This window comes from Oculina patagonica, chromosome 11 (assembly GCF_052425735.1).
Source record: "Oculina patagonica isolate OP01 chromosome 11, crgOcupat, whole genome shotgun sequence".
Classification (NCBI taxonomy): domain Eukaryota; kingdom Metazoa; phylum Cnidaria; class Anthozoa; order Scleractinia; family Oculinidae; genus Oculina; species Oculina patagonica.
In genome coordinates this window covers 6,906,019-6,933,742 of record NC_135768.1, presented here as the reverse complement: position 1 = coordinate 6,933,742, position 27,724 = coordinate 6,906,019, and the positions used below count along the sequence as shown (strand labels likewise).

At 39.6% G+C, this 27,724-nt stretch overlaps 1 protein-coding gene and 1 pseudogene across 2 annotated transcripts in view; one reads left to right on the top strand and one right to left on the bottom strand.

The window, feature by feature from the left end:
- LOC144629554 (histidine N-acetyltransferase-like) overlaps positions 1-27,724 on the bottom strand; it is a 166,117-nt pseudogene that overhangs the window by 112,617 nt on the left and 25,776 nt on the right. The window lies entirely within an intron of this gene.
- Positions 242-26,920, top strand: LOC144629543 (cilia- and flagella-associated protein 70-like). The gene is made up of 31 exons (XM_078487777.1): positions 242-442; positions 2,591-2,780; positions 4,529-4,627; positions 6,257-6,336; positions 6,567-6,631; positions 8,017-8,131; positions 8,742-8,795; positions 9,465-9,535; positions 10,613-10,762; positions 11,278-11,454; positions 11,931-12,117; positions 13,382-13,456; positions 14,268-14,359; positions 14,930-14,990; positions 15,609-15,670; positions 16,387-16,452; positions 16,578-16,644; positions 17,243-17,374; positions 17,894-17,977; positions 18,090-18,131; positions 18,264-18,344; positions 18,590-18,642; positions 19,165-19,280; positions 20,363-20,587; positions 21,252-21,595; positions 21,980-22,132; positions 22,867-23,028; positions 23,690-23,779; positions 23,987-24,088; positions 24,377-24,424; positions 26,608-26,920. The coding sequence occupies exons 1-31, from the start codon at positions 365-367 to the stop codon at positions 26,689-26,691; spliced, it is 3,405 nt and encodes a 1,134-aa protein (XP_078343903.1). The 5' UTR covers positions 242-364; the 3' UTR covers positions 26,692-26,920.

Genomic DNA, 27,724 nt, shown 5'->3' with positions numbered 1-27,724 from the left:
ATCCGAAAACTCGAGAAAACAGGTCGTTCGAGGTCTTTTCCAAAGATTTCCGGAGTCTAGGTAGAAGACTGCTCGAAAACATAGGAAAATCAGGCAAAATTTTGCAAGTATTGTAAATATTTTATTTCTTTTCAGTCGTATGATATTTTAGAAATTTGATTGTTTCGTGCCGTGACTGGCGTGACGAAGAGAGGGCACAATGTTCTGCCAGCGGTTTACATCGAAGGCGCCAGTTGTCATAGTTACAAAGAAAACCAAAAAAAAATCAATATGGCGGCTGTTATCCCAGTTGACGGCGAAAAACGACTCTGAAACAGCAGTTTTACTCTCATACAACCCCATTTAAATTGAATAAATCCACAAAATGGCCAACGAAGAAGAGGCAGTGAGTATCAGAGCACCGGAACCAGTTACAATTACGGTCGTGCGATGTAAAAATCTGGTGAGTAAATTTACAAAACAACGCTAGCCTCGATCAATCAATCAATAATTTTGAGTTTAGTAGCTTAAGTTTATAATAATTTTATAAGAAGTCTGTTTGCTTTGGTGAAGTGTACTTTTCCGTTAGTAAGCTTACATGTTTTTGGTGTAAAATAAGGTGAAAAGGCTCGTGTGATAATGATGTTTGTTGACCGTGGAGCAGTAAGCTTAATCGTCTTGCAAAATTATGAAATTCATCATTTTGCCAGACGTTCTCACTTTACACGACAAAGTATATCTCAATGAATGTAATTAAATTTTAGTTGCAAAGTAAAATTGTACTTCATAGCTATGGCATATGAACTGAAGTTTTTAATATGGCTCCGTCAATTCTAATCGGTGTCTAACAATTGCACCCTGCAAACTGCAGACTGTCTGGAAACTGTAGACTAAAAGTATATTTTGTGTCACTGTTGCCATTGATGAGAACATACTGTAAACAGGCTAATTAAAGTGTTTAAATTTCAGGCTAGGTAAGGTAGGTAAAGTCTGCGTTCTAGTCTAGTGGCCCACGGGGCCAGAGCTTATCCAGGTTTCATATAGCAACTAGGAGTATATCTACTGCTCCTTGGATGGGATGCTAGTCCATTGAAGGGTTACCTCCCAGAATTTAATTCACCGGTACCCATCCCGGGGGGGGGGCACTCCCCTATATGGCCTATACGGGGACGTGCCGCTGGATAGGGTATGGTTTTTGACTCCTCCGGTCCTGAACAGGGTATATAATTTCAAGCTCCTCTGTCCTAAACAGGGCCTGAAGCTGTCCTAGACAGGGTATGGCTGCAAGACTGTCGTCCATGTATTTACATTGTTTTCGCTTTCGCTTCAATAAACGCATTATTTTATTCGGTGGGATAGGTGTTTTTGCATTTCAATGCTTCAAACATCGCGTATGGGACGCAATCACAATAAAGCGTAAATGATTGTTGATGTTGTCCTTTGTCCTAAATAGGGTCTTAGAATAGGGGGTGTTGTCCTACACAGGGTAGGCATTTTAAGTTTTTATTGTCCTAAACAGGGTCAGGGTTTCAAACCTCCAGCGGCACCCCTATACCTAAACTTAGGTCAAGTACCCCCCCCCCCCCGGGTACCCATTTATACACATGGATAGAGAAAAGCACTGTGTGAGTAAAGTGACTTGCTCAAGAACACAACACAATGACCCTGGCCAGGGCTCGAACCTGGGCCACTCAATCCAGAGTCCAGCGCACTAACCATATATGGGCCACCATGCCTCCCACAGGGTATTAACCTGAGTGCTATTTATACCTAATCGTACCTTTTTGGTACGCTTCGGTTGCATATCAGGCGAGTTTGGTCGAGCCATGGTTCGTATTTTGGCGAGACGCAGTCGAGCCAAAATACCCATGGCGAGACCAAACGAGCCTGATATGCAGCCGAAGCGTACCAAAAAGGTACGATTAGGTATTTACCGTACCCAAATTCAGCCAAAACCCGGTTATATTTATCGCTCTGTTGAAACCATGCTTGCAAGGTACGTACTGCAAATTGTGTGGACTTGGTCTTCAACACTTTTTCCAAGTTCCTCTTCTGCCTTTTTTTTCCCACTTGTTTGCCGCTTAGAGTTTCATTTTCTAAATTTTCTAAATCAAAATTAAGCGAAAGATTTGGAAATTCTGACTCCATTTTTTCAGTCTGAATGTCTTAGTACTCGTCGGAAAACATCGCGCAACTGGCGAGCGCGCTCAAGTTTAGTTTTGGAGGGAAAGTTTTTCTCTTTTTATGACCGCTAAACACCGCTAAATTTAAATTACGAAGTTCTGTTTTATTGGTAAAACCTCTTTTGAATTCATCGTACAGTAACACTACTTTACTTCAAAGTGACCGTGATATGGTGGCATATCAGGTCAGTGACTTGATATCGTAGGATATCAGGACAGTAGATCACGCTTCTGATTGGCTACTTGCGAATTTGGGTACGGTAATCAGGCTAACCAGAGTGAAGTCTGCAATTCTGCAGTCTTCAGTCTGGAATTATTAGACAACCTTTCATGGCAAAGAGCCAACATTCTCTGCATTAGTGATCCTACATAATCATTGGGTTGCTTACTTGACTCACTGTATTGCAAACATTATTTTTAATTTATAGAAAGGATCCAAAGGTGATTCACTAAACTCCTTAGTAAGGCTGGAGTTTGGAGCAAATCTGCTTGGAGAATCACCAAAAGTTGAAGCCAACACAGAAACCCACAGTACAGAGTACAATTTCAATGCATCATTTGATTGTACTTTTGAAGATGCATCTTCCTTGGATTCCATATCATATAAGCCTGTAATAGGTTAGTTATGGTTTTCTAAAGTAACTAGAGTCGAAGCTTTCCTTGCGAGCACCCTTGTAAGCAACCAGCTTTAGTTACAACCACCATTTTAGTAGCCATTGGTGACTAAAATTTTGGAGCTGGCAACCAATTTGGAACGGAAGTCGCCAGCCTCAGGGTTTTCAAAATGTTTTGAAGTAGGCGTCAGCAACCAGAAGAGTAGGCGACTGTCACAAGCTGATTGTTATGGCCAGAGTAACTGGTGACATATAATCAAGTAGCCAGCAGAACTCTGGCAATTGCTGGCTTGTTTTGAAAACACTGCAGCCTGGTGACTAAAATTGAGAAGAAGGATTGGAAGCGTGAGCTTAAGGGGGGTCCTTCTTAACTACAGATCTAGAGCAGTTGCTATGGAATTGGTCAAGATGGTTGGTGGCAAGCTATTTTGGAGCCTTTGGCAACGCTTAACGGTGAATTTTCGGTGGGGAGGACGACCGCATTGAAAAAATTGATATTGCGCGCACGTAACTAGTGCCAGTCCCAAACCGCGCGCTAGAATTTAAAATCCCTAAAACGTTTGAGAGAAAAGTAAAGTTCCGATTTTTTTCAAAGAATTAGAGATAACATATCCTTCTTCATAATCCCTCGTATGGAATTACCATTTACATGTAAGAATAGAACGCTACTGAAGAAAGTCTGAAAATACGTGAGTTTATTACGCCATAACTTTAATAATAATGCGAATTTCCTAAAAACCATACGAAGCATTAAGCACATGGACATTCTTTATCTGTTGACACTGATTCATGGCTGCAAATAATTTTTTTCACTTGAAAGGACATATGTCCTACTAAGACACCATCTTGGTCGGGCAAAACAAATTGTGGTCGGACATCACCAAAAAGAAAAGGTTGAATTTTATTAATTGTTGCCGTAAAATGATTTACCATCAAAAAATTGTCTGGACATCATGTCCGACCACACTTGGGATTTGGTCGGACATGAGCAAATTTTGGTAGGCCAATGTCCGATGACCGACTGTTATTTGCAGCCCTGCTGATTTTAATTCTTATATCTAAACGCCCTTTCAGTTTTAGGGTTTTTTCTATTCTGGTCACGTGACTTGTCAAATATGGCCGTGTTTTGAAACTTTTGAAGGACTCTTCAATAGAACTAAGTTGTGCAAAAATCTCATCCATAGGAGGTTCGGTTTCCAAAATTTGACGGTCAGAAATCTTTCTTAGCAGCAAATTGGTAGTTAAGAAGGACCCCCCTTAATTTAGCGACTAAAATTTTTCACTGGCTACCAAACTTTGGCAGTTGGTGGCCAAATTGATGGCCACTAAGAAAAAAAAAATACTTGAAGGGTTGCTACTGTAAGTGATTGAGACAATCAATCTTCGGGAGTTACAAACTGGTATTTTCCTTTGTTTTTTAAGGCTCTCGTAAGTGGACGCCCTACATGTACAATTGTAATTTGTAGAAGCCAACACTTCGTGATCACATTTACCATAACATAATGCTAATACTAAGACTAGAAAGAGTTAAGAATTTCTAACTGCAGTAATGTGACTGGTGTTTTGGAAAATTTAAAGTAGTTCCGCTGCCAATCACCTCTGGGCATGAGAGCCCCAAGGTGGTCGCACAGAATGGTTCGACTCTTATGTTATTTGGGAGGCTTTTCTTATGTTTGCTCTAGCTCATTGCTATTTGATTTTTTAGTTTAAAAGGTACATTAATTTGTGTGTATTAATTTTTGTCACTTGCAGTCACTGTTGTAGAGGTGCTACCTAAGGACAAGAAAGGAAAAGAAGAGAAAACAAATGTTTTGGGTCAATCCTGCATTGATTTGCTACCCCTACTTCATGGTAAGGCTTTTAGTACTTGAAGCCGTGTCGATATATTTACACCGCTTCTTATTAAAGCGTGAACACTTAAAATATGTCTGGAATGTTCTTTGTCTTTTAACCAATCACATGCGAGAACTTCAGACCGCAGAAACCACAAACAACGAATGGGTTTCCATCGGTCACGGAACAATATTCGGTTCTCGTTTCGCTCCAATTTACAAGTAAATACCAATTGTAATTCCTTCCTTTTTGAGAACATTCACTGCCCTACTGAAGAATAGGTTTGAGTGATTTTTTTATAGAAAAAATTGAAAAACCGATGCGCCCGACGCTACGATTTGCCCCAGTTGCCGCCAACTTTCAAAAATTGTAACGAATTCGTATCTGCAGTTACCGTTCGCCTGATGGCAAGTTACAATTTGTACTGAGGTAAGCTTGCATTTTCCGGTTTTTATCTCACCCCAACTATTGTAGCAGACCTAAACACTGTTAGAAGGAAGGTTTGTTTCTTCGATAACAGCGAAACGATAGCGGGAAGGAAAAGTGAAAATCAAACGATTGAGCGATTGAGGTGTTTACTGTTTACTTTGCACCAATCACGCCAACATTTTGAATAATTTTCCTCTGGAGCCTTTGCAGTTTGCAGTCTTGCGATCACGGAACCTCTGATTGCCTAAGGGTTGAAATCGTTTGCCGAAATAAATCGAATCCCTTGTTCTACCGAAAAGATTTACAATCAGTAACGAAAACTCCACAATTTTGTATTTTATATTCGGTTTATCGGGTTTACATCTTATGTCTAGACGTGTCTACAACATACTGCATGCACTGAACCATGTCGTATAACGTCGCTAGAGAAACCGTCCTTTTTTTCCTTTCAAAAATCCCTGAAACCATGTTCTGGATGTGGCCGACGATACGAAAGAATAGCAGTTCTTTAAATTCTTCAAAGACAGAGCGTGTATCCTGAAACAAAATAAGAACTAAAGTTGCTCCGTGACCGATGGAAACCCATTTGCTGTTTGTGGTTTCTGCGGTCTGAAGTTCTCGCGTGTGATTGGCTAAACACAAACATTCCAGACATATTTTTTAGTGTTCACGCTTTTATAAGAAGGAGTGTAAGTCATTTTTCTGGTTACCCACGTGTACTTTCAAGTTGAAGGAAACCTCAAAAATAGTTTGGCTTTCAAGATTATCTGTATGTGGCGTAGCTCCTTTAAATTAATGTTGACACATTTGTTCCTTTTTTTATTTGTACTTTTTGTGGTGGTAAGGACATACACAATGGGTTTAACTTATAAATTACTCATCCATTCTATCTATTAAAGTCAGCAGTTGATCTTGGGGAGGAGTACTGAGGGGCCTTGAGGTGCCCATCCTGTTTACAAAAAATATAAGGCCCAAAGGACAGCAAAATGTTTTGTCCCCTCTCCCTTTTTGGAACAAGAAGAAAGAGGTCCAATTAACTTCACCCTGCACCCTTTCCCCTTTCAAGCATTTTATTTTGCCCCCTTCCCTACCTTGCTTTTGATAATCTCTGGATCTGCCATAGTCCCTACAATGGCATACATGTACACTTTTAAAGTGGAGTGTCAATACCTGACACTGACTGACATGTTCGTGCTAATGTCTACTCTCTGTTTAAAGGAGAAACCAAGTTCAGTGTTGTGCAGTTTGTTCATCCAGTCACTGTACCAGCTGAAACAGCCACCACAGAACATGTTCTGGTATGTAGGGTACAATGCAGTTATGGTCTGTACAAGTACATGCAATCCATGCTCTCCCAATTGGAATATTACAAAGCATGTAAAAAAAAGTAAAGAGAACTTTGGTGTCAATCCAGCATAATTTAGGACTGAAGGCACCTTAGACTTCTGTTATTTGTTGGTTTGTCTAGCTTTCAGGTACAATTTGTGCTTACGGTGTGTTAAATTGTTTTTTTTTTTATATATTTTAGCCTGAAATTGAGGTCCAAGTGTCCGTAGCACAGCCCCTTCTGACAGAAACACAGCTGAATAACAGGTTAGTATAATTTTTTTAAAATTCAATTTTATGTACTATTTTGAAAAAAATTTCTAATTTGCCTATCAAGAGAATTTTACTGACAATTTTGCCAGCCACTTACTTGTCCAAGCCTATAAAGCCAGCGGTTACAACTGCAGTCAGTAACGTACATGACTTTGTAACCTGTAAATAATGGCTTGCCATGCTTTATTGCAGTTTTCAGTGATATGGAAATTCTGAAATTTAAAATCCAACTAACAATTGCTTTTTTGCTGCCGTCAATCATAATTATATTATTATGGTGACAGCCAAAAAACAATGAAAAATAGAAACACAAACAAAATGGATCAAAATCTACCAATCACAACAAATGGACCTGACCTTTTGACCTGGTTGAAGTGAACTTCTGTTGCACGAGAAGTCCGCTAAGATGATTGACGGCAGCAAAAAGCATTTATAAATCATTGGTTGAGGATTGAATTTCAGAGTTCGCATATCACTGAAAACCGCAAATAATTAGCAATTATTGGATGAGGCTGAGTATGAGTATGAGTATGATATGAATTATGCAGATCTCGGAGGGTGTTACACCCTCCGAGATCTGCATAATTCTTCATATCATACGAAAGCCGAATTCAATAATTGTTTTATTATTCATTCAAAATATTTCCAGAGCTCCAAATGCACAAAATTAATTTAATAGGGTTTTGACAGTAAGCAAAGTACACAACGTTCGCTTTTAAATTTGATTTAAACTTCAAAAACTCGGTTACCTTCATTAAATTTCTTGTCCTTTATAATGTCGATATTAATTAGCACTTGCTTGGAGTGTCTATTGAAGCTAAATCTGATGACACAAAGCGATGTTTTCGAGTACAGGTTTCCATCGTTCTTGCTTACTTCGACGTAGAATTTTCGTAAAACCGCTCCAAGTCCTCCGCTGTGGCTGGATCAGGGATCTTTTCCTCTTGAAGATACACTTTTAAAATCGATCAACTCCCCTTCGTTGCTTTTTCCGTGTTTTGACTTTCCTTGTCTTCTAATAACTTTAAATTTTACCTCTTCGTAATGCTCAAATATAGCGGACATTTTCGCGCTTTCAACCTGCTCCTCGGCAGCAAAGCCGTTCAGTCGCGTGACATCAGCGGTTCTTGGGAACGAGGTTGCGATCCAATAATTTTTGATATTGGACGATTGCGATCCATGCCAATAATTGGAATTTCTTCCAAATTTGGTCGGCGCTAGCCGAATAGCTGGAATTAGCCGGGGATCGAAAGCCAATCAGAAACACAGAAATATTTTGAATGAATAATAATACCATCTGTATTATATCGTAAGTCTGTGTATTTAATACACTATAATATGCAAGAAATTCCAAAGGAAGTTTTTGTCTTGATTGGCAGTAATCTGTTAAGTGTCCACGTGGATAGTGCCTTCTCTGTACCAGACTCCTGGCAGATTCAAATGGCTCAGCAGTTTAACTACACTGCTAGCCTACCCGTGCCAGTCTCCAGTGAGGTGAGATAAAGCTTTGGTAATAATATACATGTATTCTCATTTAACACTGCCCCAGAGGTCTCTAACCCTGTGCTGTTGGTACTGCTAGATCTGCTTGACTGTAGATTTTCATGACAAAAACTGGTATTTATGCTTTATACGAGAAACCGTTACTTTTATTAACTTAACAAAAGAGGGGTTAGTGGAGGTGGGGGCAGAGGGGGGGGGGGGGGTGGTGGGGTGAACTAGCCTGCGTCGCAGACGAACAACGGGGTTTTGTTCGTCTGCGACGCAGGCTAGGGGTGAACGTGAAGTGTGAAAAGAAAGCATACACTAAAACGTTTTCATATTTGATAAGATAAGAGATTTCAGTCTATGACTGTAAAGCAAAGCACCAAAGAAGTATAAACGATAAACCAAAAATAAACAAGGATGATTATAATTGCGGAAGATACAGACGGATTACAAAAGACAAACTTGGAAAGATTCTAAAGGCTAAGTTTTGGCCAAAACGCGACACCCTTGACGTTCTTTCTTTAGGCTACTTCCTCACCACAAATGCCGGTATGTGTGCTCAATAGTATTCGACGAATCATTTTATTCTACATTTTTACAATACTCACTTTTACAGAAGGAGAATACAATAGTGTTGTCCAATGGCATGCTTCGTGCTCCAGGCGAAAAGGTGAGCTGTTTTTTTTTGTTGTTGTTTGTTTGTTTCTTTTTTTTAAATTAATTTTAAGCGAAAGTCGTAAAGACGTACAGTGTAACTTTGACATAACGGAAGGCCAAGAGACTGGCAAATATGTCTGCTATAACGAGATTTAGTTTTCATGAACTATTTTCATATATATTACTGTTACTCGGGGGAAGAATATCGTTTGTTGTATAGAGGTTCGTTTAATTGAGGTGCCAATGTTTCCGCGGCTTAACGAGCAATTTCTGTTTCTTATATTATCAGCTAAAGAGCGAATTTTTAGACTAAAGTATAATTTGATGTGAAAATACAGTAGAATCCCGTTTTATCGAACCCTCGGTTTCTCGAAAAGCCCGATTTCTAGAACCAATTTTTGATTCCCTTTAATAGTACATCTACTTCTCTTTAATTAAACCCCTGATTTCTTAAACCAATTTTTGTTTTTCCTGGAGGTTAGAGAAATCGGGATTTTACTTTACAGACACGTAAAAAAAAAAAAAGAAAAAAGTATACGTTTAAAACCTTACTAAGCTTAGCCTTATAACCACGCAGATTAACGTTAATTGTCGTTTGAACAACTACTGGTCCAGTGGGCCCTGTTTTCTAACACTGAACGTTTTAGAATTATTACCAATGCGGCTTGTCTTTACTTACCAGGAAACTATGAATCAACGAAAATGGTCGGCTGCTCCGAGTGCATCTGGTTCCTGCCTGTACATTGCTGATAGGTAACAGAGTTAAAAGGTTTTAGAGTAAAAAGTTTTTTTTTTTTTTTTTGCATTTTTATGCTTTTTTGCTTCAGAACAGGCGGCTTAACTTAGCGGGGGCAGAGCGCAGGGCGCGAAAACGGGCGCGAGGTCGAGTGCGTGCAGGGCGCGAGTTGAATTTTTCGTCTCTTGTTCCTCTCGGGTTCCCCTCGGGCTTGTGTTCTTGCTTCGCGTTTTCCCTCGCAAAATGCCTGTTCAGCAGGCTTAAATTTCACAATCAACTCCTCACTTTTTGTCATATAATCTGGGGGGAGAGGGGGTGTCGTTGGAGGCACCACAAACAACGCCACAACCAGGTCACTCCACGTTTTCCTGTCTTTGACCACCCTCTGAGAGAAAGCGTCCTCTAGGACTGTCCATTCCTTCACTAATTTTGTGTTTAGTCTTCCCAGTCCTGTTCTTTTGCCAAGTAATTCTTCTCACGCTACCCCTCCCATAGAACACTGCATGATGATTTTTGCTGGGTCAGAAGATCTCGAGTAGCCTGTGAACGCAAAGTAATCTTACTTGTTGTTACTTTAAGCCGTCACTTTGCGAATCGTTTCAGAATCGGTAATCCGCACATACCGTATTTATTCGATTAAGCGCCCTGGGCGCTTATTAAATTTTTGGACCTTGAGAGTGGGCGCTTATTCGAGGCTGGGCGCTTATTAAATCTTCACTATTTTCAGCAAGTAGTAATTTTATTTTGTAACAAAACAATAAAAACGTGAAGGTGTACCAAAGCAAAATTTCAACTGTTCATTGAAAGTGTCTGTAAAATACTAAATAAACTCGGTCTTCGGGGAATTCTCTTAGTAGTTCACCTTCTTGGTGGGGTGCGGGTGGGCGCTTAATCGAGGCTGGGCGCTTATTAACTTTTCCTACCTTCAGGGTGGGCGCTTATTCGAGGTGAGCGCTTATTCGAGGTTGGGCGCTTAATCGAATAAATACGGTAATCAATAATTTCATTTTGAAGCTCTGAATAACACACAGTGCTCTTGTTTACTGCTATGGGAAAAGTAACAAATGACAAATCGGACCTTTCTTTTCTTTCAGTGCCATCGAAGACACGCCGTTTGAAGATGAAGATGGCGATCTCAGAGACAAAGAAGATGTCGCATTCCGCCATGAAGCTATTAATGATAAGAATCACGTGACTTGGAATGCGGAAAGACGGTGTTTTATAAGTGCAGAGGCGGCTGAAAGGTGAAATTTTCCTTATATCTCTCTGTTCTCTCTCTTTTCTGTCCGGCTTTGCGTCCGTCCGTTTCCGTTCGTCCTTCCTTCCGTACGTCCGTTCGTTCGTGTCCGTCCGTCCGTGCGTGCGTACGTGCGTGCGTTCTTTCGTTTGTTTGCAAGTTGCGTCTACTTGCGCCTCCTTTTGACCAGCCTTAACATTACGACAATGACCAGCCCTTTTTATCTCCACCTAACCAGGGCTGCAAATAATTTTTTTTCACTTGAAAGGACATATGTCCTATTAAAACACCATTATGGTCGGACAAAACAAAATTCTGGTCGGACATCACTAAAAACAAAAGGTTTAATTTTATTCATTGTTTCCGTTAAATGATATACCGTCAAAAAATTGTCCGGACATCATGTCCAACCACACTTGGGATTTCGTCGGACATGAGCAAATTTTGGTCGGCCAATGTCCGATGACCGACTGTTATTTGCAGCCTTGCCTAACTGAAACCTTTATATATTTGTTTCTCCAGTTTGCAGAATAAGATCGCACAGAATCGTTTCTGGCCTGTAGAAATAATGAGGACACCAGTTCAACAGGCCACTAAGGCTAAAGGAAAACAAGGCTCGGTAGAGGAAGACATCCCTATATCATTCCACGGAGTAGCGTATGTCAACATGGCGCCCTTACTCTACCCTGGAGTAAAAAGGTATGGGTCTGAAGTTATCATACTAAAAAGCGACTTTCTCTAATTTATCTGCTACAGGCGTTTGAAAACCTGCCACTCTTTACCACTCGCCACTTTGACATAGTTTTGTTAGTTTTTATTCTTTTATTCTTTATTTTAGTTTTTTTTTGCCAATTAACTTTGGACATCTTTTCGACGTCTTTGTGTTTGTTTTCTGAATGTTTCAGAAAATCAAAAAGCAAAGTTCTGCACGTACAGCTTATTGACAACAAATAAGTATCTGCCTAAGTTTGTGTTGGCTCTCTAAACTGCTCAGCCATTCAGAAAGCAGAACTCCAAGATAATCCAAGATAAATTAACTCAGCATTAACAGTTCCCTGTTCCACACTGTGACTTGGTTTCAATTTGCTAAACCTCAGAGAAAACAACATAAAGCTGTTTGTTTGTTTAGAAAATTTCTTTCTCCCTGATGTTATTACACTGTACTTCATCCGTAGGATAAGAGGTGCGTATTTAGTAAAGCCTTTTATCGAGAATGAAGTTTACGAGAAAACCAAACGGAAAGGCACATTAGCAGAGGAGGCTGCTAGAGTGGCTAGTGGAATGAGCCGTACTCTCGCCTCAGCCATGGCTCAGAAAGCTCCTCCGCCTTCTAAACAAGGCAAGGCAGATGCCAAATCAAAGGTATGGATATTGTTGTATTTCTAAAGACGAAAAGCGAAAAATGATATATACCGTATTTACTCGATTAAATGTATGTGACTGATTCTCACTGCGACCACTGAGTGTACTGATTAAGGTTCATGAACAAATAACTCCGTAATGTTACGAACAAAAACCTTTGTCACCTTAGTTGTTGAAGTTTTGTTAAGTTTGGACTGATCGCCGTGATGTAATCAGCAAACATGAAATTGTCGAATGTGATGAAAGTAATTAATGCCGGGTGCAAGTACATGTAAGTGTAGGGTCTTCAAGGTCAAAATTTAAATTAGCGCCTCTGCTGTTTATTTGAAAAATACGGTATGATACATTGAATACTGAACTTGTAATAGCTTGCTATTCAGCATCTTCGGAGGCCATGGATCTCCAACAATGTTCATTCTCAGGGCTCGACAAAAACTTGAATTCCCGCTTGCCCATGGGGCAAGTAACTCTCAAATATTGCTTGCCTGGACACTTTTCCCCCTTGCCCAGGTTCTTAAACTTATTAATAATTCATGAACCCCCCAGGGAACACCAGGGAAATTGTGACCCTATTTGTGAAAACGACCCTTAAAGGAAAGGACCATTATACCATTTCATGTTTCAATGCATTTTCAAACATTGAGATTGCATTATGAAATTGTCAATGCGTTTTGGAAGATTGACAACGCATTTCAATGACCTCTTCGATGAAATGAAAATTCTGTTGAAAATTATTTCAAAACCGTTGCAAAACATTTGGAATGCGTTTTGAGACATTGGCAACAAATTTCAACAAATCCGAAAACCATTGAGAACCATTTTGAATCAAATCTTTGATTGGAACAGTTTTTGATGCTGGGCATTATAATTGTTGTTTAATTGACTTATTTTTTTGGGTGGCTGATTCTATGGAAAATAAAAACCAAAATAAAGGGTCTTAAAGGCTTGCAAACGGTAAATTTATCACTGTCAAGAAGCCTTGTTCAAAGTAGCCTGCGTGTTTATTTAAGCTTCCTTTAGTTTTTGTAAAAGTTCATTTATATGTACTGCTTTGTTTCAAAATCGTTGTTATGGAAATTAAGTTAATTGATGGTTTGCCTGGGCCCTTGCCCGTCGGGCAAGTGAGCATGAGAAGTCACTTGCCCAACAGGAAAATCTACTTGTCCCGGACGACCGGACAGGGGTTTTGGTGAGCCCTGATTCTATTACTTGGTTTTGATGAAATCGTTAAATTAAGTTAATATAAGGTTATTATATCGTTTAGCCCTCAGGTGCTGTCCTCAAACCTGATGTCTTACCAGAAGGTGAATCCCACGAAGCCAGGAATCTTGAAGGACAGGTGGGCATTTCATGTACATGCAATAAGTAAATGGTATCACAAGCTAATTTTTTTTTTGACAGAATGTTGCGCTGAGAAATCTTTCCTAACACATATAGGGTGAGTAGCCGTTGGTTAACTTCGCTTGCAGTTTCCTCTCTTAAACGGTCGGTGACCCCCATTTTTTACGGGATAAATCTCTACCGATTGACAAAAAATGAGCCAAATTCGAATGTTAGAAGTTTAAGCGCCTGTAATTACTAGTATTTACCTGATGATTTTTACCGTGTATTAAAAAAAAAAAGAAAAAAAAAAGAAAAAGTTTATTATTTTTTCTTTTTTTTTCTTCCCGCGCGTGATCGAATCAGTCAAATTTTGCAGCATTTTGCTGTTTTGAACGTTTGCAAATTCAGTTGTTAAAGACAAGGTTTACTCTAAGGGACTTTGAAAGTATATTTGTTCAATAGACCCATTCAAATAAATTGGGACAAAGGAAGTTGGCCTGCATCAGTTTATTTAAAATATTTTGTTGCCAGAAGCCGCAGTGGTCATATCGAGTGACGAAGTCAAATTTATCCAAATAAGCGCCTTCTTTCAGATATCGTATCTCGAAAACGAATTCGGTGACCAAAAAATTGCAATGTTGGAAGATTCTCGTGCGAACGTCCTTAAGTTCTTTTCAGATATACATGTACATGTATATAACTGAGAATATCTCTTTCCTTTTTTTTTCACTCGCAGTTCACAAGAATGATTGGCTTCGTAAACTCGTTATGATAGATCATTTCAAATAACGATCATTTTGGTCAATTTTTGTCCTTCTTTTTCGCAGCAATACCTTGAATCCCGAACGTTTATTACGTTAGAGTTTGTCCTCGACAAGCCACTGGTACCAAAGAGGCCGCCATCCTCTCTTGCAAGAAAGTAAGTTGGTGAAACTTGACGTTATTAAAAATTAGAGCTGCTTTTATTTAGAGCGAGTTTCACTTGAGCGTCACAAGTTATGCGCATTTGCCTTTGCTTTAGAAAGCTCACGCTGTGTAAAAAAAACAGAACCAATCGTGGCTCGAATTCACACGTTTTCCTGCGCTTTGCGCTGGCTTTTTGTATTTGCTTTAGTTCGAGCTTTGATTTGTTCGCTAGATTGTATCGGGCGAGCAAAAAAAAAAAAAAACAGTTTAAGACCGTTTGAGCCCTCATAATGATTGCAATCAGCTCTAATTTTACCGTTTTAGATCTATACATAATCAAGCTAACAGGTTCTGAGAAATTAGAAAATGATCTTCAACGGGAGATTGTCTTTGTGTGATATTTTACCAAGTTCTCCCTAACTACACGGTAACACTGCAAGAAATGTCTGGAGACAAGTGAAGAGAACTTGTATTTTAGTCGGCATTTGGACCTTCTACTACTGTAACCTTGAAAGTGATCTTTGTATCGACAGATGTCACACTTATTTTACTCATTCGTTTTTTTTTTTACTCGTATTTGTAGAGTTGCTGAGTACATCCCTCCACGGCCTGTATTTGCTCGCAAAACAGGAGGGTCCAAAAAGGTAATGGCGAAATATTGAACTTTAATTACTAATTGAAATAGCCTTACAGGACCCCGCAAACCGACGAAACAAATTTTCGTCGATGTTCCCTGTTTGCGCTCACGTGTAGTGTTTTTCGCGAAAGTAAACTTTGTTTCCAAGGAAAAAATGTTTCTGATTATTTTTTTCCGAAACGTTTCGCTTCCCACCCAAATGTTTCGCCATTTGTGTGTCAAGGGAACGATTTGGGGAAGAAATGTTTATGCAACGATGTTTCCTCGCTTGCGTAGTTCTTAACGTAAACTCTAAATCAAACGAGGACGAGACTCGAGTAGGGTTAACGGCGGTGAGAGTTCAGACGAGGGTTTTATGAAGTATCCGCTATCTTCAGCGCTCGGTAAAACGGGCTGAGTATGTGAGAGTTAAAAACATTTTCCTAAAAAGGAGGAGAAATCTCATTTACTCATCAAAATTTTGAAATTCGATGAGAGCACAGGGATTGAAGTTATATTATTAAATTATGCGAAGGCTATTGGTGTTAGGGTAAGGAGGTCTAAAGAGGGGGGGGGGGGGGGGGGGATAGGAGAACTCGAACACAAAAATGTATTCTGCAAGTCTAACTGACCTTCTATTTTACAGGCTGTGGAAGATTTCCACACTCAGTTGACCACAGTTGCAAACTCCCTACTTGAGGAATTCAGGTCAGTAATCATTGGCAAATCCTCATGAGGTTGATTATGATGGATTTCCTGTCAATCTTGTATTCCGTTGAGTTGCGCACTGTAGTAGAGAGATTAAAGTGCCTTTTGGTAGTCTCCTAGAATTAATTGGGCCCGCGTCTGGGACGTTACCTAACAACGTAACACTACTTAGAAATTTTAAAAACGTTTAAACAAATCTAAAAAGTAAAATTGTCCGGGGGGTAAAAACTCCGTGAATGAAAGGGCACCCTTCCCAAGGGTTTACGCATCACTGGTTGCCTCCCTTGGGGGCAACAAACATTAACGTCCCAGCTTATTAGAATTCTGTGAATCTCGCGAAACCACCATTCTCTGAAGAAGACCGCAGAAGACAGATCGCCGTCATTTCTGACGTGACCAATTTTTGGAGTGCTCAGAATGCTGCGAAAATCTCTTACATCTCCCCTCCTCCCTATTCACCGAACAACAAACAAACAAACACAAGCAAAACAATAGCCTAGATTTCCAGCCATTGTTCGGGAAAATGAGCTCGCATAGGTAATCTTGACTGAGTAAACGAGGATCAGTTAACTTTTTGTGCAATTTAAATGCTGTTATGGATCTTTATGACCTCTGAAAGCTATTAAACAAACAAACATGTTGGAAGTTACAGTGTACAGAGAAGAGTTGTATTTAGCATTAACACGCGTAGTTAATTAGTCTTCTGTATATTTCAGGCAAATGTACGGCGATGATTTAATGAAAGGTGACCTTCCACAATCAAACGATGCCATGGATCAAAGGTACAATTCTTATTTCTTCAACATTAAACTTACGAAGTACAGTGCAACCTGACCCGGGGTCGTTTAAGGGATGTATGCCGTAGTCAATTGGGTTATTCACTAACTTTTGTTGTCTTTGTGTGCAGGAGGCAGAAGTTTCTGTACGAGCTGAATACATCTGGAAAATACTTCGCATTCAAAGAGCAACTGAAGGTAAAACACATGACGCTTACGTTACGAGTGGATAAACGACTTGCCTTGACAAAATTTCTCGCTACAAATGCATCTTATACTACTGTAAATCATTCGCCAAGCAGACTTCAGCCCTTTCTGACCCCCCCCCACCCAAATTTTCCCTTTTCTCTCTCATCCTTTCTTTCCTCCACTACAAATAAGACCACTCTCTTTAGAAGTACACTATAGTTTTCGTGAATTGTGAGACGCATTCGCTATTTCGTGAAAAAAATTTCAAAGTTGTACTTTCAAATTTTTGTTAAATTGCTCCTCAATTACCCCCCCCCCCCTCCCCCACCTCCTCGTTCGCTAAATGCTTCCCAGCTTCAAGCTGTAACGTTCTAAAGATGACCTCGGAACTTGTTGAAAACTGAACACAAACCGTCCAACATATATCACACATCGTGTTTCACACAACGCGCAACGCAGATCACATGACGCGTGATGCATTTCACGTTACTTTGGGCACACTTAATAGCTATGAAAACTCTGAAACTGTCAGCATGCTGCGGGAGTAAACGAGATTTTCTATTTTTAGTATGTTAGCTTCCTGACCCATTGTTCTCTTGATTAACAGAACAGTGTCATAAAAATTGTTCGAGAGAAGTATTTAAACACCACAGCTTTTACAGACAAGGAAAAACTTCAGGCATTTCTCAGCGAGCTGTACGTTTTCCTTATCGATCAGATGCACGTCGCCTTAAACAAGGTAATTTGACAGTGTTGGTTTATGTAATGGTCCTTGTTGTAAACGACAGTGCTTTAGTTAAAAAAACGGGTTAACGCATACCATTTCTTGACTCCAGGAATGATTTACTGAGCCAGCTGGTCTGCTGGTCAGCGTAGTTGCTAAGCAACAAGATTTAGCCTCGTGACGCCATAGTGACGTTTTTACTTACGTTTTGTTCACGTGTGCTCGTGGTATTTTGTGATTGGTTAAGTCTAATGAGAATCAGAAATTATTGGAACTTTTATTATTTGTTAAAACAACACGCTTTCTCCATTTGAATTAGTATCAGATTTATTGCCCCTTTTTCTTTGGTTTGAACAAGCTTAGAATATTGAACATTTTAGATCTCGAAAGTACATAGTCAAAATTAAAGAGTAATCTTTAGTTGAACTGATTTTCCTTTCCAAAATGTCGCGTTAAAGTTGACTTACCAACCACATGCGGCTTCTCAGTGCATGTTTATATTTTATTTTCACTCGGGATTCCTTGCATTTTCAGTTTCTCACGGCAGAAGAAACTCCAGAAGAGCCCCCGCCTGTCACGGACTCCGCAACTCTTAAACACTTTGCGAGGGAAGCTGAGGTAAGCTATAGTTCATTGTGTGACAGTTGACTTGTCACACAATTTTCGCGAAAGAGAACGTTCATGTTTGTTGTTTTTAACAATTTTTAAATACATATATTCTCTTTTGTAGGTGAACCAGAATTTTGAGCTGGCCGCAAAGTATTACCAAGAGGTACTTGTAATACCTTTCTATGTGGTTTTCGTACTTGTTAAAAAAGCAAAGACATAGAATATCTTTGAGTTTGACTGAGGCATCATATGTGTGGACTGTTATTCATGTCGCTTTCTTTCTTTGTTTCATTAGCGACTGTCTCGTAACAAGAACGATCCTGATCATTGGTTCGATTACGGAGCCTTTTGTTTACTTATTGGTGACTATGGAAAGGTAAGGGATTCCAAATTTCCAATACTGACTGTCTGGAGCTCTTAAGAAAACGATATTTTAAAAGGCGGTCATGGTGTTATTGGTTAACGTTTGCATAAAAAATAAGTATAAAATAGCCTTGTTTTTCTAAATGAATTGCCAATTTCTGAATATTGGTCTTTAACGTCTATTGTAGCTCACGTGGCCAATTGAGGCGAAAAGTATAATCCTTGATAACGTTTGTGTTAATTTTTTATATCGTTTAGGCTGAGGAGTGCTTCAAGGAGACGATAGCAATCTCCCAGAAACATGTACCAGGGTACGGTGACCAGCTTTCATTGTTTTTCCTTTTTTTCCTGTGCTTGTGTTTGTGTTCGCTTTTTTTTTCTTGTTTTGCAAGTCAAAATCAAGTTGTAGGACTTCTTTCATAGTTTTTAGAACATACCTGTGTGACTAAACCTGCACCCGAAAAAGTATGAAAATTTTCGAAATTATTTTTGTTTTGTTTCATTTAATGGCCTTAACACAGTTTTTCCTTGTAATCCCCCTTGTAAATGTGCTAGCAAAACTCCTTGAAGTTTTGATACCCGTGATTAATTATACAAGTGTTTCAAATAGCAACGAGCTTCGCCATAAAGAAAATTGCTCAAAAGTTCAAGCATATAATCTTCGGGAGTTTTCTCACTGCAGAGGAAGAAAAACACGTAGCCTAATCGTTGAAAAATTCAAAGCTCATGCCATCTGGGCAAATTGTTCTCGAGTGCACCATTTATGACGTACTACAGTCACCCTAGTCTCCTCCCGGCCAAACAATTAACTAAAGGTAATTTTTTCTCCCCAGTCTCCTAATGTACGGCTGCATGGCTCTGATGACCGAGAGGTTCGAAGAAGCCGAGACGTTTTTTGAGGCGGCGACATGCGCTGAGAGCAAGAGTGTTATTGCATGGACCATGCTAGGTAATTATGCCATTGATGCACCCAGTAAATAGAGAAGTCTTAACAATCATATTTAGCTACTCAGGCTAGGGTCTGGATGGGGTATGAAGGCAGCACTTGTTGAAGACGTTGTCGTGCCTGGCAACATAATAAACCAGTGTCAGTCAACTTGTTGCTAAGAATGACGTCAGCAAAAATTTGTCTCATCCTGGACAAATTTTTCACGCCTACAGAGAAGAAGAATGTGGCAGTGTCGACAAAAAAGACCAAACAAATTACTAAAATGAAAAGCTAACGACATATTTACTGCTAAACAGAGGGAACCAATTCATCCCTTCTTTAGCGTGATCAGTAAGGTAAAGAAAAATTCTGTGTCGAGCCAAGTGGCCCATACCGCCGGAGCTTATCCCGGTTTTTGTAGCATTAAGCGACCAGGAGTATTGCTACTCCCCCCTGGATGAAATGCTAGTCCATCGCAGGATTACTCCCCAGCATTAATGTGCCGGTACTCATTTATACACCTGGGTTGAGAGAGGCGGTATGAGAGTGAAGTGTCTTACCCAAGAACACAACACAGTGACCCTGGCCCCGACCGCTCGATCCGAAGTCCAGCGCACTATCCATGAGGCATGAGGCCACTGCGTCCCCCAAATTCCGTGGTCAGTACGCAGTGTTTATTTTGTTTTGTTTCTGAACGCCCATGGTACCCTTTTCCGCATAGAGCTCAAGTTTTCGGGAAATGTCACTTGTCTTTGTCAACACTCGAACGCTGCATACTGAAACTTGAGGATCCTCATTAATAGGATTTTGCAAGTAAACTACCGTATTATAGGAAATCAACGATACATGTTATTAACGCGAATTTCAAAAATTCGCGTTAATTCCATGCACGTTAATTATATGTATGTAAACATAATTTTTCGAAAATTCGCGTTAATTTTATTACACGTAACTTTTGTTTGCGTTAAATTGTTTCGTTATATTCCTATAATAAGGTATCCATTCGTAGTTGTAGACGGACATGCCATGCATTTGTGCTAAATGTTTCAAATCGTATTCCTCTGCCAGTGGTACTAATAACAGTGCACTTTCCCTCCCTACAGGGTTGTACTACGACAGCATACAAAACGACATTGGAGCTGAACGTGCGTTCCTTGAAGCTAACCGCTTAAACGTAGCAACGCCGTCTTCTACTGAGCTGGCAGGCCCAGTTAATGTACCAGCCGAGGTCGACGGCTCTGTTTCGGAGACTGGTGCCGAGGAACCTGCTAGCGAGGGTGCTCCCGGGACTGGTGTCTCCGAGGACCAAAAATTACCGGAAGTTCATGGTACGAATGGTCTTTTCTTGAGCAATTATGAGCCAACAAAAAAAATATTAGCGTAGAAAAACTTTCAGCAACTTTCGGTCTCGTGTAAATATGCGACGTGGTCCAGTGTTGTACTTTTTGTCATTTTTTCTAAACTGTTCTTAAATATGTAAAGTTTTAAGGCGGAATCCGCCAGGACTACGAGTATTAATTGGACAAAATTATGCACCAAAATTATTTACATTTTATTGCAAACTTCTGTGTTACTGTTTCAAATATCTTGTCAAAAGAAATCATTTTTAAAAACACCAAACATCGAAAATACATTTCGAAGTTCTACTGAATTCCACTGAATCGCTTAAAAGACGATTTTACAAAATAGCTACACGTGAAATTTTACCTATAGTTTATATGGTTCTTACGAACTTTGAAATTCATTTTCTCGGGCTCTGATAAAAAATGTTGTTGGTGTTATCACGGATAATTACATACATCTTTAGCTTTTAAAAAGGGTAGAAAATAAAGCAGTAGGATTTAAATTATTCTGGTTGTCCAACTAAAATTAATATTACACAATTTCCTTATGGATTCCGTCTTAAGCTCTTTCCGGTCTGTTAAAAGTGCCATTAAAAAAGGGAAAAAAAGAAGGCAGGCAGTGATTTCTTTGTTTGTTGTTCGTTTTCAGTTGACGATGCAGCACGCGAGGAACCTGTTCCAGGAACTGGCGAAACATCTTCTGAGCCTTCAGCCCCGCCAACGGCAGCCGCAGCCTTCCCCCCGTCAGTCGTAATAAGCTCAGCAACACCCGTTGGGAAGCCTGGAACGAAACCTCCGACCCAGTCCTCCACTCACGTGGCTTCCAAACAAAGCTCACGTGTTCCAAGCCCTGGTAGTTCTCACCGCCAATCGCCGCCTCCTCAGGATTCCGAACACGCGGTACCTCCTGAGGAGAAGCCAGCGGAGGTCAAGCCAAATGCTAGTATTTTCTTGCAGGCGGCGAATTTCTTACTGGAAGTAAACGCCTTGCAGGTAAAGTGGCTAAAGGATTTGGATTGATTGTAAAACGAAACTTTGCCTTTGCTTCGGTGTAAGGCATGTTATGCTAGGTCAAAAAAAAAAAGTCGTGCGACGCTTGCACACAGACTTGTGTCATTTTGAACCATTCAGGTGCGAAACCCAAGGCATTGCGTTCTGGTTAGCTTTATAGGTCGCCGCATTGAAAATTAAAAAGCCATTGTGAGCTTGTGTTGCACTGCAAGTTTAAATCAAATCGTGTCCAGAATATTTTGTTCAAGGTCTCGCGACCTCATTTAACGTCTCATCGAGTCGGCTAAATTTTCTTATTAAAATACTTGACTCGGCGCATCATTTTTGACTAACATTAATTTCTATATTTTTGTTACTGGGTACTAGTTAACTGACGGGGCTTTGGCGCACGAGCTGGTAGCAGCTAATGGGGAGCCTGGAGCCGACTACTACGTTCTCCTTGGAAGGTTGAGGATTCAGCAAAAATCGTTCATTGAGGCAGAGGAGAATCTTAAACAAGCCATCGTGTTGAAGCACCAGGTAAGTCTGTTGGAGTCAAGTCGAGCCAGAGCTTTTTAAAAGACGGGGTTGCCGCAGGTCAGTAAATAGTCAGGGGAAAATAAAATTCTTGAAGATCAGGGAAAAGTCAGGGAATTTTATTTTGAGTCAGGGAAAATTGACATTTTGAAAAAAAGTCAGAGAAATTGAAATTATATCCCTGCTGATTTAATACCATTAAAGGCTGGAAGAAACATTTCATTTCAATGTGATCTCAGCGATGTTTTTGTTTTGTTTGTTTTGTTTTTGTTTTGTTTTTTTTCGGGGGGTAGGGGGGGGGAGCAGAGGCTAGAAGCCCCTTAGTACTATATATGGCATTTTGTGTTTGTTTGGTCAGGGAAATTATATTTTTATCAGAGACAAGTCAGGGAATCTGTGGAAACCATGTTAAAGCCGTGGATACGTAGTAATTTTTCCTTTCTCCGTGGAAAGTTTAAGCATCTCAAACAAGCTGACTATTCACTTGCGACGAAGAATCGAAAACCAAAAATCTTTTGGAAACGGTAGCACTTCGGAAATCGGAATTTTAAGGATATCGAAAACTCGTCGAGGTTCGGAAACTCTTCGGAGAATCGGAATTTTTGGGAAAGTGGAAACTTGCCGAGATTTGGAACTTTTAAGAAATAAACCCGTCTAGATTCGTTAACTCTTCGGACATCAGAAGGGGATACCCCACTAACACAGCTGCTAAATATTTTAATGTTATATCGTAACAGAACCCAGACGCGTGGGGCTTGATGGGACATCTTTATTACTTGACAAGCCGAACCGAGGAAGCCCGGGACTGCTACGAAAGAACGCTGGCCTATACGACAGAAGCCTCAGATATGCACGCTATCTATCTGAGACTTGCGTCAATCTACCTGGAGAAGGGCGAGGTGAGGCTTTTTAAATAATTTGTAATGAACTGGCATCCTATGAGTCACAACTAGGACAAATCGCATGCCTTAAAATTAGTAAACTTAATCGTTTATTCTATACCTCTCAAACAGTTTTATTTTCTGCACTAAATTTGTAAAATGGGTGACAGATAGCTAAAACGTTGGTCACGATAATTAAGCAGGCTATGAAATAGTTTGTCTTTTACTTAAAACGATGACTATGAAGAAAGCTTTTAATAATGTTAACTTTTGTGGATAATACATGTACCTTGAAGAATGTGCAGGTGGCCTAATAGTCCAGGTTCGAACCCTGGTCGGGATCATTGTGCTGTGTTCTTGGTAAAGATTTTTACTCTCACAGTGCCTCTCTCCATTCAAGTGTATAAATGGGTACTGGTGAATTAAATGCTCGAGTAACCCTGTGATGGACTAGCATCCCATCTGAGGGGTAGTAGCCCCTAGTCGCTTAGTGCCACAGAAACTGGAGATAAGGTATGTGGGCAAGATACATGTTAGTGGCTCTATTGGCCACTACTATGTACCTTGCCTACATAAGTCCGCTTCGTTTGTTGGCGGATATACAAGCTTCTGTAAGGTTAGATACTTTTCTTGTAGTATTTATCCACTGAACTGTACTTTTTTTTTTATTTACATTCAGTTTGATAAAGCAAAGACAACCTTCCTCAAAGCCTGCATTCGCTCACCGTCCTGTGTCTCTTGGCTTGGGGCAGGAATTGCTTGTTATAGGGTGAGTGAGTAGTCAATCCCGTGTCAAAATATGACTTCTCCTTACCGGTCTCCATACATTTCGTTTGTAGCAAGTGATGAGAATTTGACTTCCTATCAAGACACTTTCTATTTAGCTGATCAATTCTTTAACTCTCATTACACGCATGGCTCATTTTGTGTCGATTTCAAAGGAGATTTTAAATGTTAATCATTTGTATTTTTGTAGCTGGGAGACCTAGCAGAGGCTGAGGACGCTTTATCTGAGGCGAACATATTGAATAATAAGGACGCGGAGGTGTGGTCATATCTGTCTCTTGTTTGTTTGCAGGTGAGGTTTAGCCTTGATTATTTTATTGAAAATATTAATTGTTCGTTATTTTGAGTAGCCAACGTTCTTATCGCGCGCTTTTTCTGTCTAATTGCGTTAGTATTGTAATGCGTAATCAGGGAGCCATCAAGTTCAAACGTCAAAATATGAAAACAGTAGAAAACGACGCAAGGAAAATTTTCAGTCGGCAAAACGCTGACGTAAGGTATCTTCCAGGTGTTTAAAAAACTTTACAAATAGAGGACCCAGGTATGTCAAATGTTTATTGTTAATTATTTCTTTTTGTAGACTGGGCGACAACTGGAAGCCGAACAATCTTACAAGTACGCTTTGAAGGTGGGTAACAATTAAAAACATTTTAGTAGGCTATTTTAAAAGCGTTCTGTAATATTAGTTGTAAGCCGTGACGAGCTTGTAAATTACGAACCGAAGGCTTGCGATAAATTTCTTGAACCTTTCGAGATTCTAAACCATTTGAACCCAGGTTCATGAAATAAAATGAAAACCACAAAACAATATAGAAGCTTAAAAATCTGCAGCGAAAAAAAGTACAAATCATTTCAAGTGTTTACGTTACCAAATATTCCCGCGTAATATATAACACCAGCCGACGCAGAACGAAGCCTTTTGGGAATGTTTTCTTTAGCCAATAACTGAGCGACTTCCGGATAATGTTATATCGAGTTGGCAAATGTCTGGGCTGGAAAACACAGACTAGTCCAGTGACAAAGCAAATTCAATAGAAAAGAACCGTATGAGGGAGGCTACTGGAAGATGCCCTTTACTGCCTTGGGGATACAAAATGTGGAAAGGGCAACAACACGATGGCAATGGTGATGACGAAGGCGACGATAGGGCCAACGGTATTGACGACAACTATTATAACGATGATGACGTCGATGGTGACGTCAATGATGACGACAATGTTGACAACAATGATGACGACAATAATACCGCTGATGACGACAATGGTGGCGACGATGATGACGACAGTGATGACAACAATGATGACAAAAATAATAACGATGGTGACGACAATGATGACGACAATAATAACGATGATGACGATAATTATGGCGACGATGATGACGACAGTGAAGACAACAATGATGACGACAATAAAAACGATGATGATGACAGTGATGACGACAGTAATAACGATGATGACAAGAATGATGAGGACAATAATAACGATGAGGACGACAATGATGGCGACGATGATCACGACAGTGATGACGACAATGATGACGACAATAATAACGATGATGACGACGACGATGACGACAATGATGACTACGATGATGACGTTGACGTTTACGATGACGGACCAAAAGATTATCAACGATCTTGTATAGTTGTAATCTTGATTCCCACAAACGTGGAACGAACTGCAGCGTTTTTAACACTTTCGACCAGTTGACCTACGTAAGCCAAGTATTGCTAATTAGTATAATTTCAGAGGTGATTATAAGAATTGAAGCATTCTGATTGGTCGAGAAGCTCAGCTTATGAGGCTATATTCACCCCGCGCGAGGTTATTATAGCTTTGAAGGCTTGGTTACTTAGTCACGCCACCTTTGACATCCAGGCAAGTAAACATGGCCGCTTTTGCTGAATGAAAATTTCTTTGATTTGAAAGAAACCAGTCCAAGTCCTGGATATTTTAAACATTGAGAATTTTGCAAATTAACTACCGAGGCTTTTGGACCGAAAATATTTTCAAGAGATGGTTCTCAAGGCATTAGAAATGATCGTAAACACGGCGGTTTGGGCGATCGATGAGAAACTCAGTCAGATCGATTGAGCAAACATTATTTAGTTCTCTTCTCACCGGAGCTACTCATTTTCGAGAGGATTCGCACATTCACTTAGAAGTCATCAACAATCATACAAAGGTAACGGACATCTATCTTTCTTATAGTGTTTGATTTGTTCCGTTTTATTGCTTTAACTAAATAAATTCTGATTGCAATCGATTAATTAAACTGGTTTACACTGTACATGTATGCAAGCGAACACTTGTGTTTGCTGTTTTCTTGTTTGCTATCGTTATTTTTTTTAAGTTCTTGATGATCACCTCTTAAAATTATACTAAAACAATTATTCGCCTCAGGCTCAGTGATTATTCAACAATAATCACTTCGCCTTCGGCGAATAATTGTTAAATATATGGAAATTTTACTTTTTCTATTTAAAAGGACCCTAGTCAGCCACACCTTTGTTTTTGTTTACATGCGAGAAGTTCGGTATTATATTTTACCTGGATCGTGTCTAAACGAAAGAGATCACTGTGAATTTATTAAAGGTAATTAAACAGGCATTCCAGGAATATAACTAACAGCAATGCAATAAGATTTCGCTTCACCATACAATTTTCATAATTTCGATGTCATCAACAATGGCGGAGGCTGACTAGGGTCCTTTTAGAATGTTAGAAACGTTTATTTTCAATAACAGACGCAAATAGCTTTTAAAAATTTGGTCCTTCATACCTTATATATATTTTTTTTATTTCATAGTTAAATTTACAGGACGAAAATCTACTCGAGGAGATTCACCAAACACAACAAAGGGTCGGCTTTGGAAATCCGATGGTGGCATAAGTTGTCTGTGAAAGGCGTTCCCTGAATGCCCATCAATACAATTTACCTATGTAAAGTTTCATCGGGCGTTTATGTCTTATTGACGCCATGTTGAACAAATTATCATTTGAATGCACAAAGCTTTTTATACATATACTGTACATGCGTTCTCGGTTTTAGTTCACTTGGCAGAATTTAGTGCATTAAAGGAGATTTAGTAATGTTTCCGCTTTTGTGGAAAAGTTTGAACTGAGTATGGTGCCTCGTTAGATTCGTCATTCGCCCTATTAGGTTATTAAATGTATTATGGTGTATGTTAGGTGAAGTTCGTACGGCGTTTTCCTTTTTTCGAGACCAAGGAACTTTGTAATTAACCCCAAAGACATTTGATGACTGTTGCAGCAAGTGAAAAACAATTTTCATTCGGATGAGGGTTTATGTACGTATTTTATGTTTAATTTAATATTCTCACACTGTAATCCTTATATTATCCTTGTATATAATAGTGAAGTTGTAAAGAATAAACGAATGGAGATTGATCGTTTCCTTTTTTTTGTCTGTCCCCCTCCTTCTTGACTTTATCCCCTTCCGTCCCCTCCCCTCCCCTCCCCTCCTTTCCCCATTTTTTTTTTTGTTTGTTTGTGTTTTTTTTTTATTCTTTCTTTTCAATTTAGTGCTTCTTGCAACTTTAGTAATGCACGATTATTTAGCTGTAGCGACCCAAAGACGACAGGACTGCATGGGACGAAGAATATCTGAATTAAAGTAAATTTTAAAGTGAAATTTAATCGTGTATATTTATCATTACAAGCTTCCAAACTGCTTTTGATTGCCGATTAGGTTGTCGATTAAGCGAAAAGGTGAAGTAGTAATTTTATTCTGGACCTATTTGAGACTGATTGAGCCGCAAAATGAGCATAACACAAAAGAACGAAAGTCGCAAATATGACGAGACGATTCTTCAATGCACCAACTAGCCATTGCGTCTCTTTGATTTCATTTAAACATGATAAATAGTTCTAAACACACACCAGCTTGGCTGAGTAAATAGAGT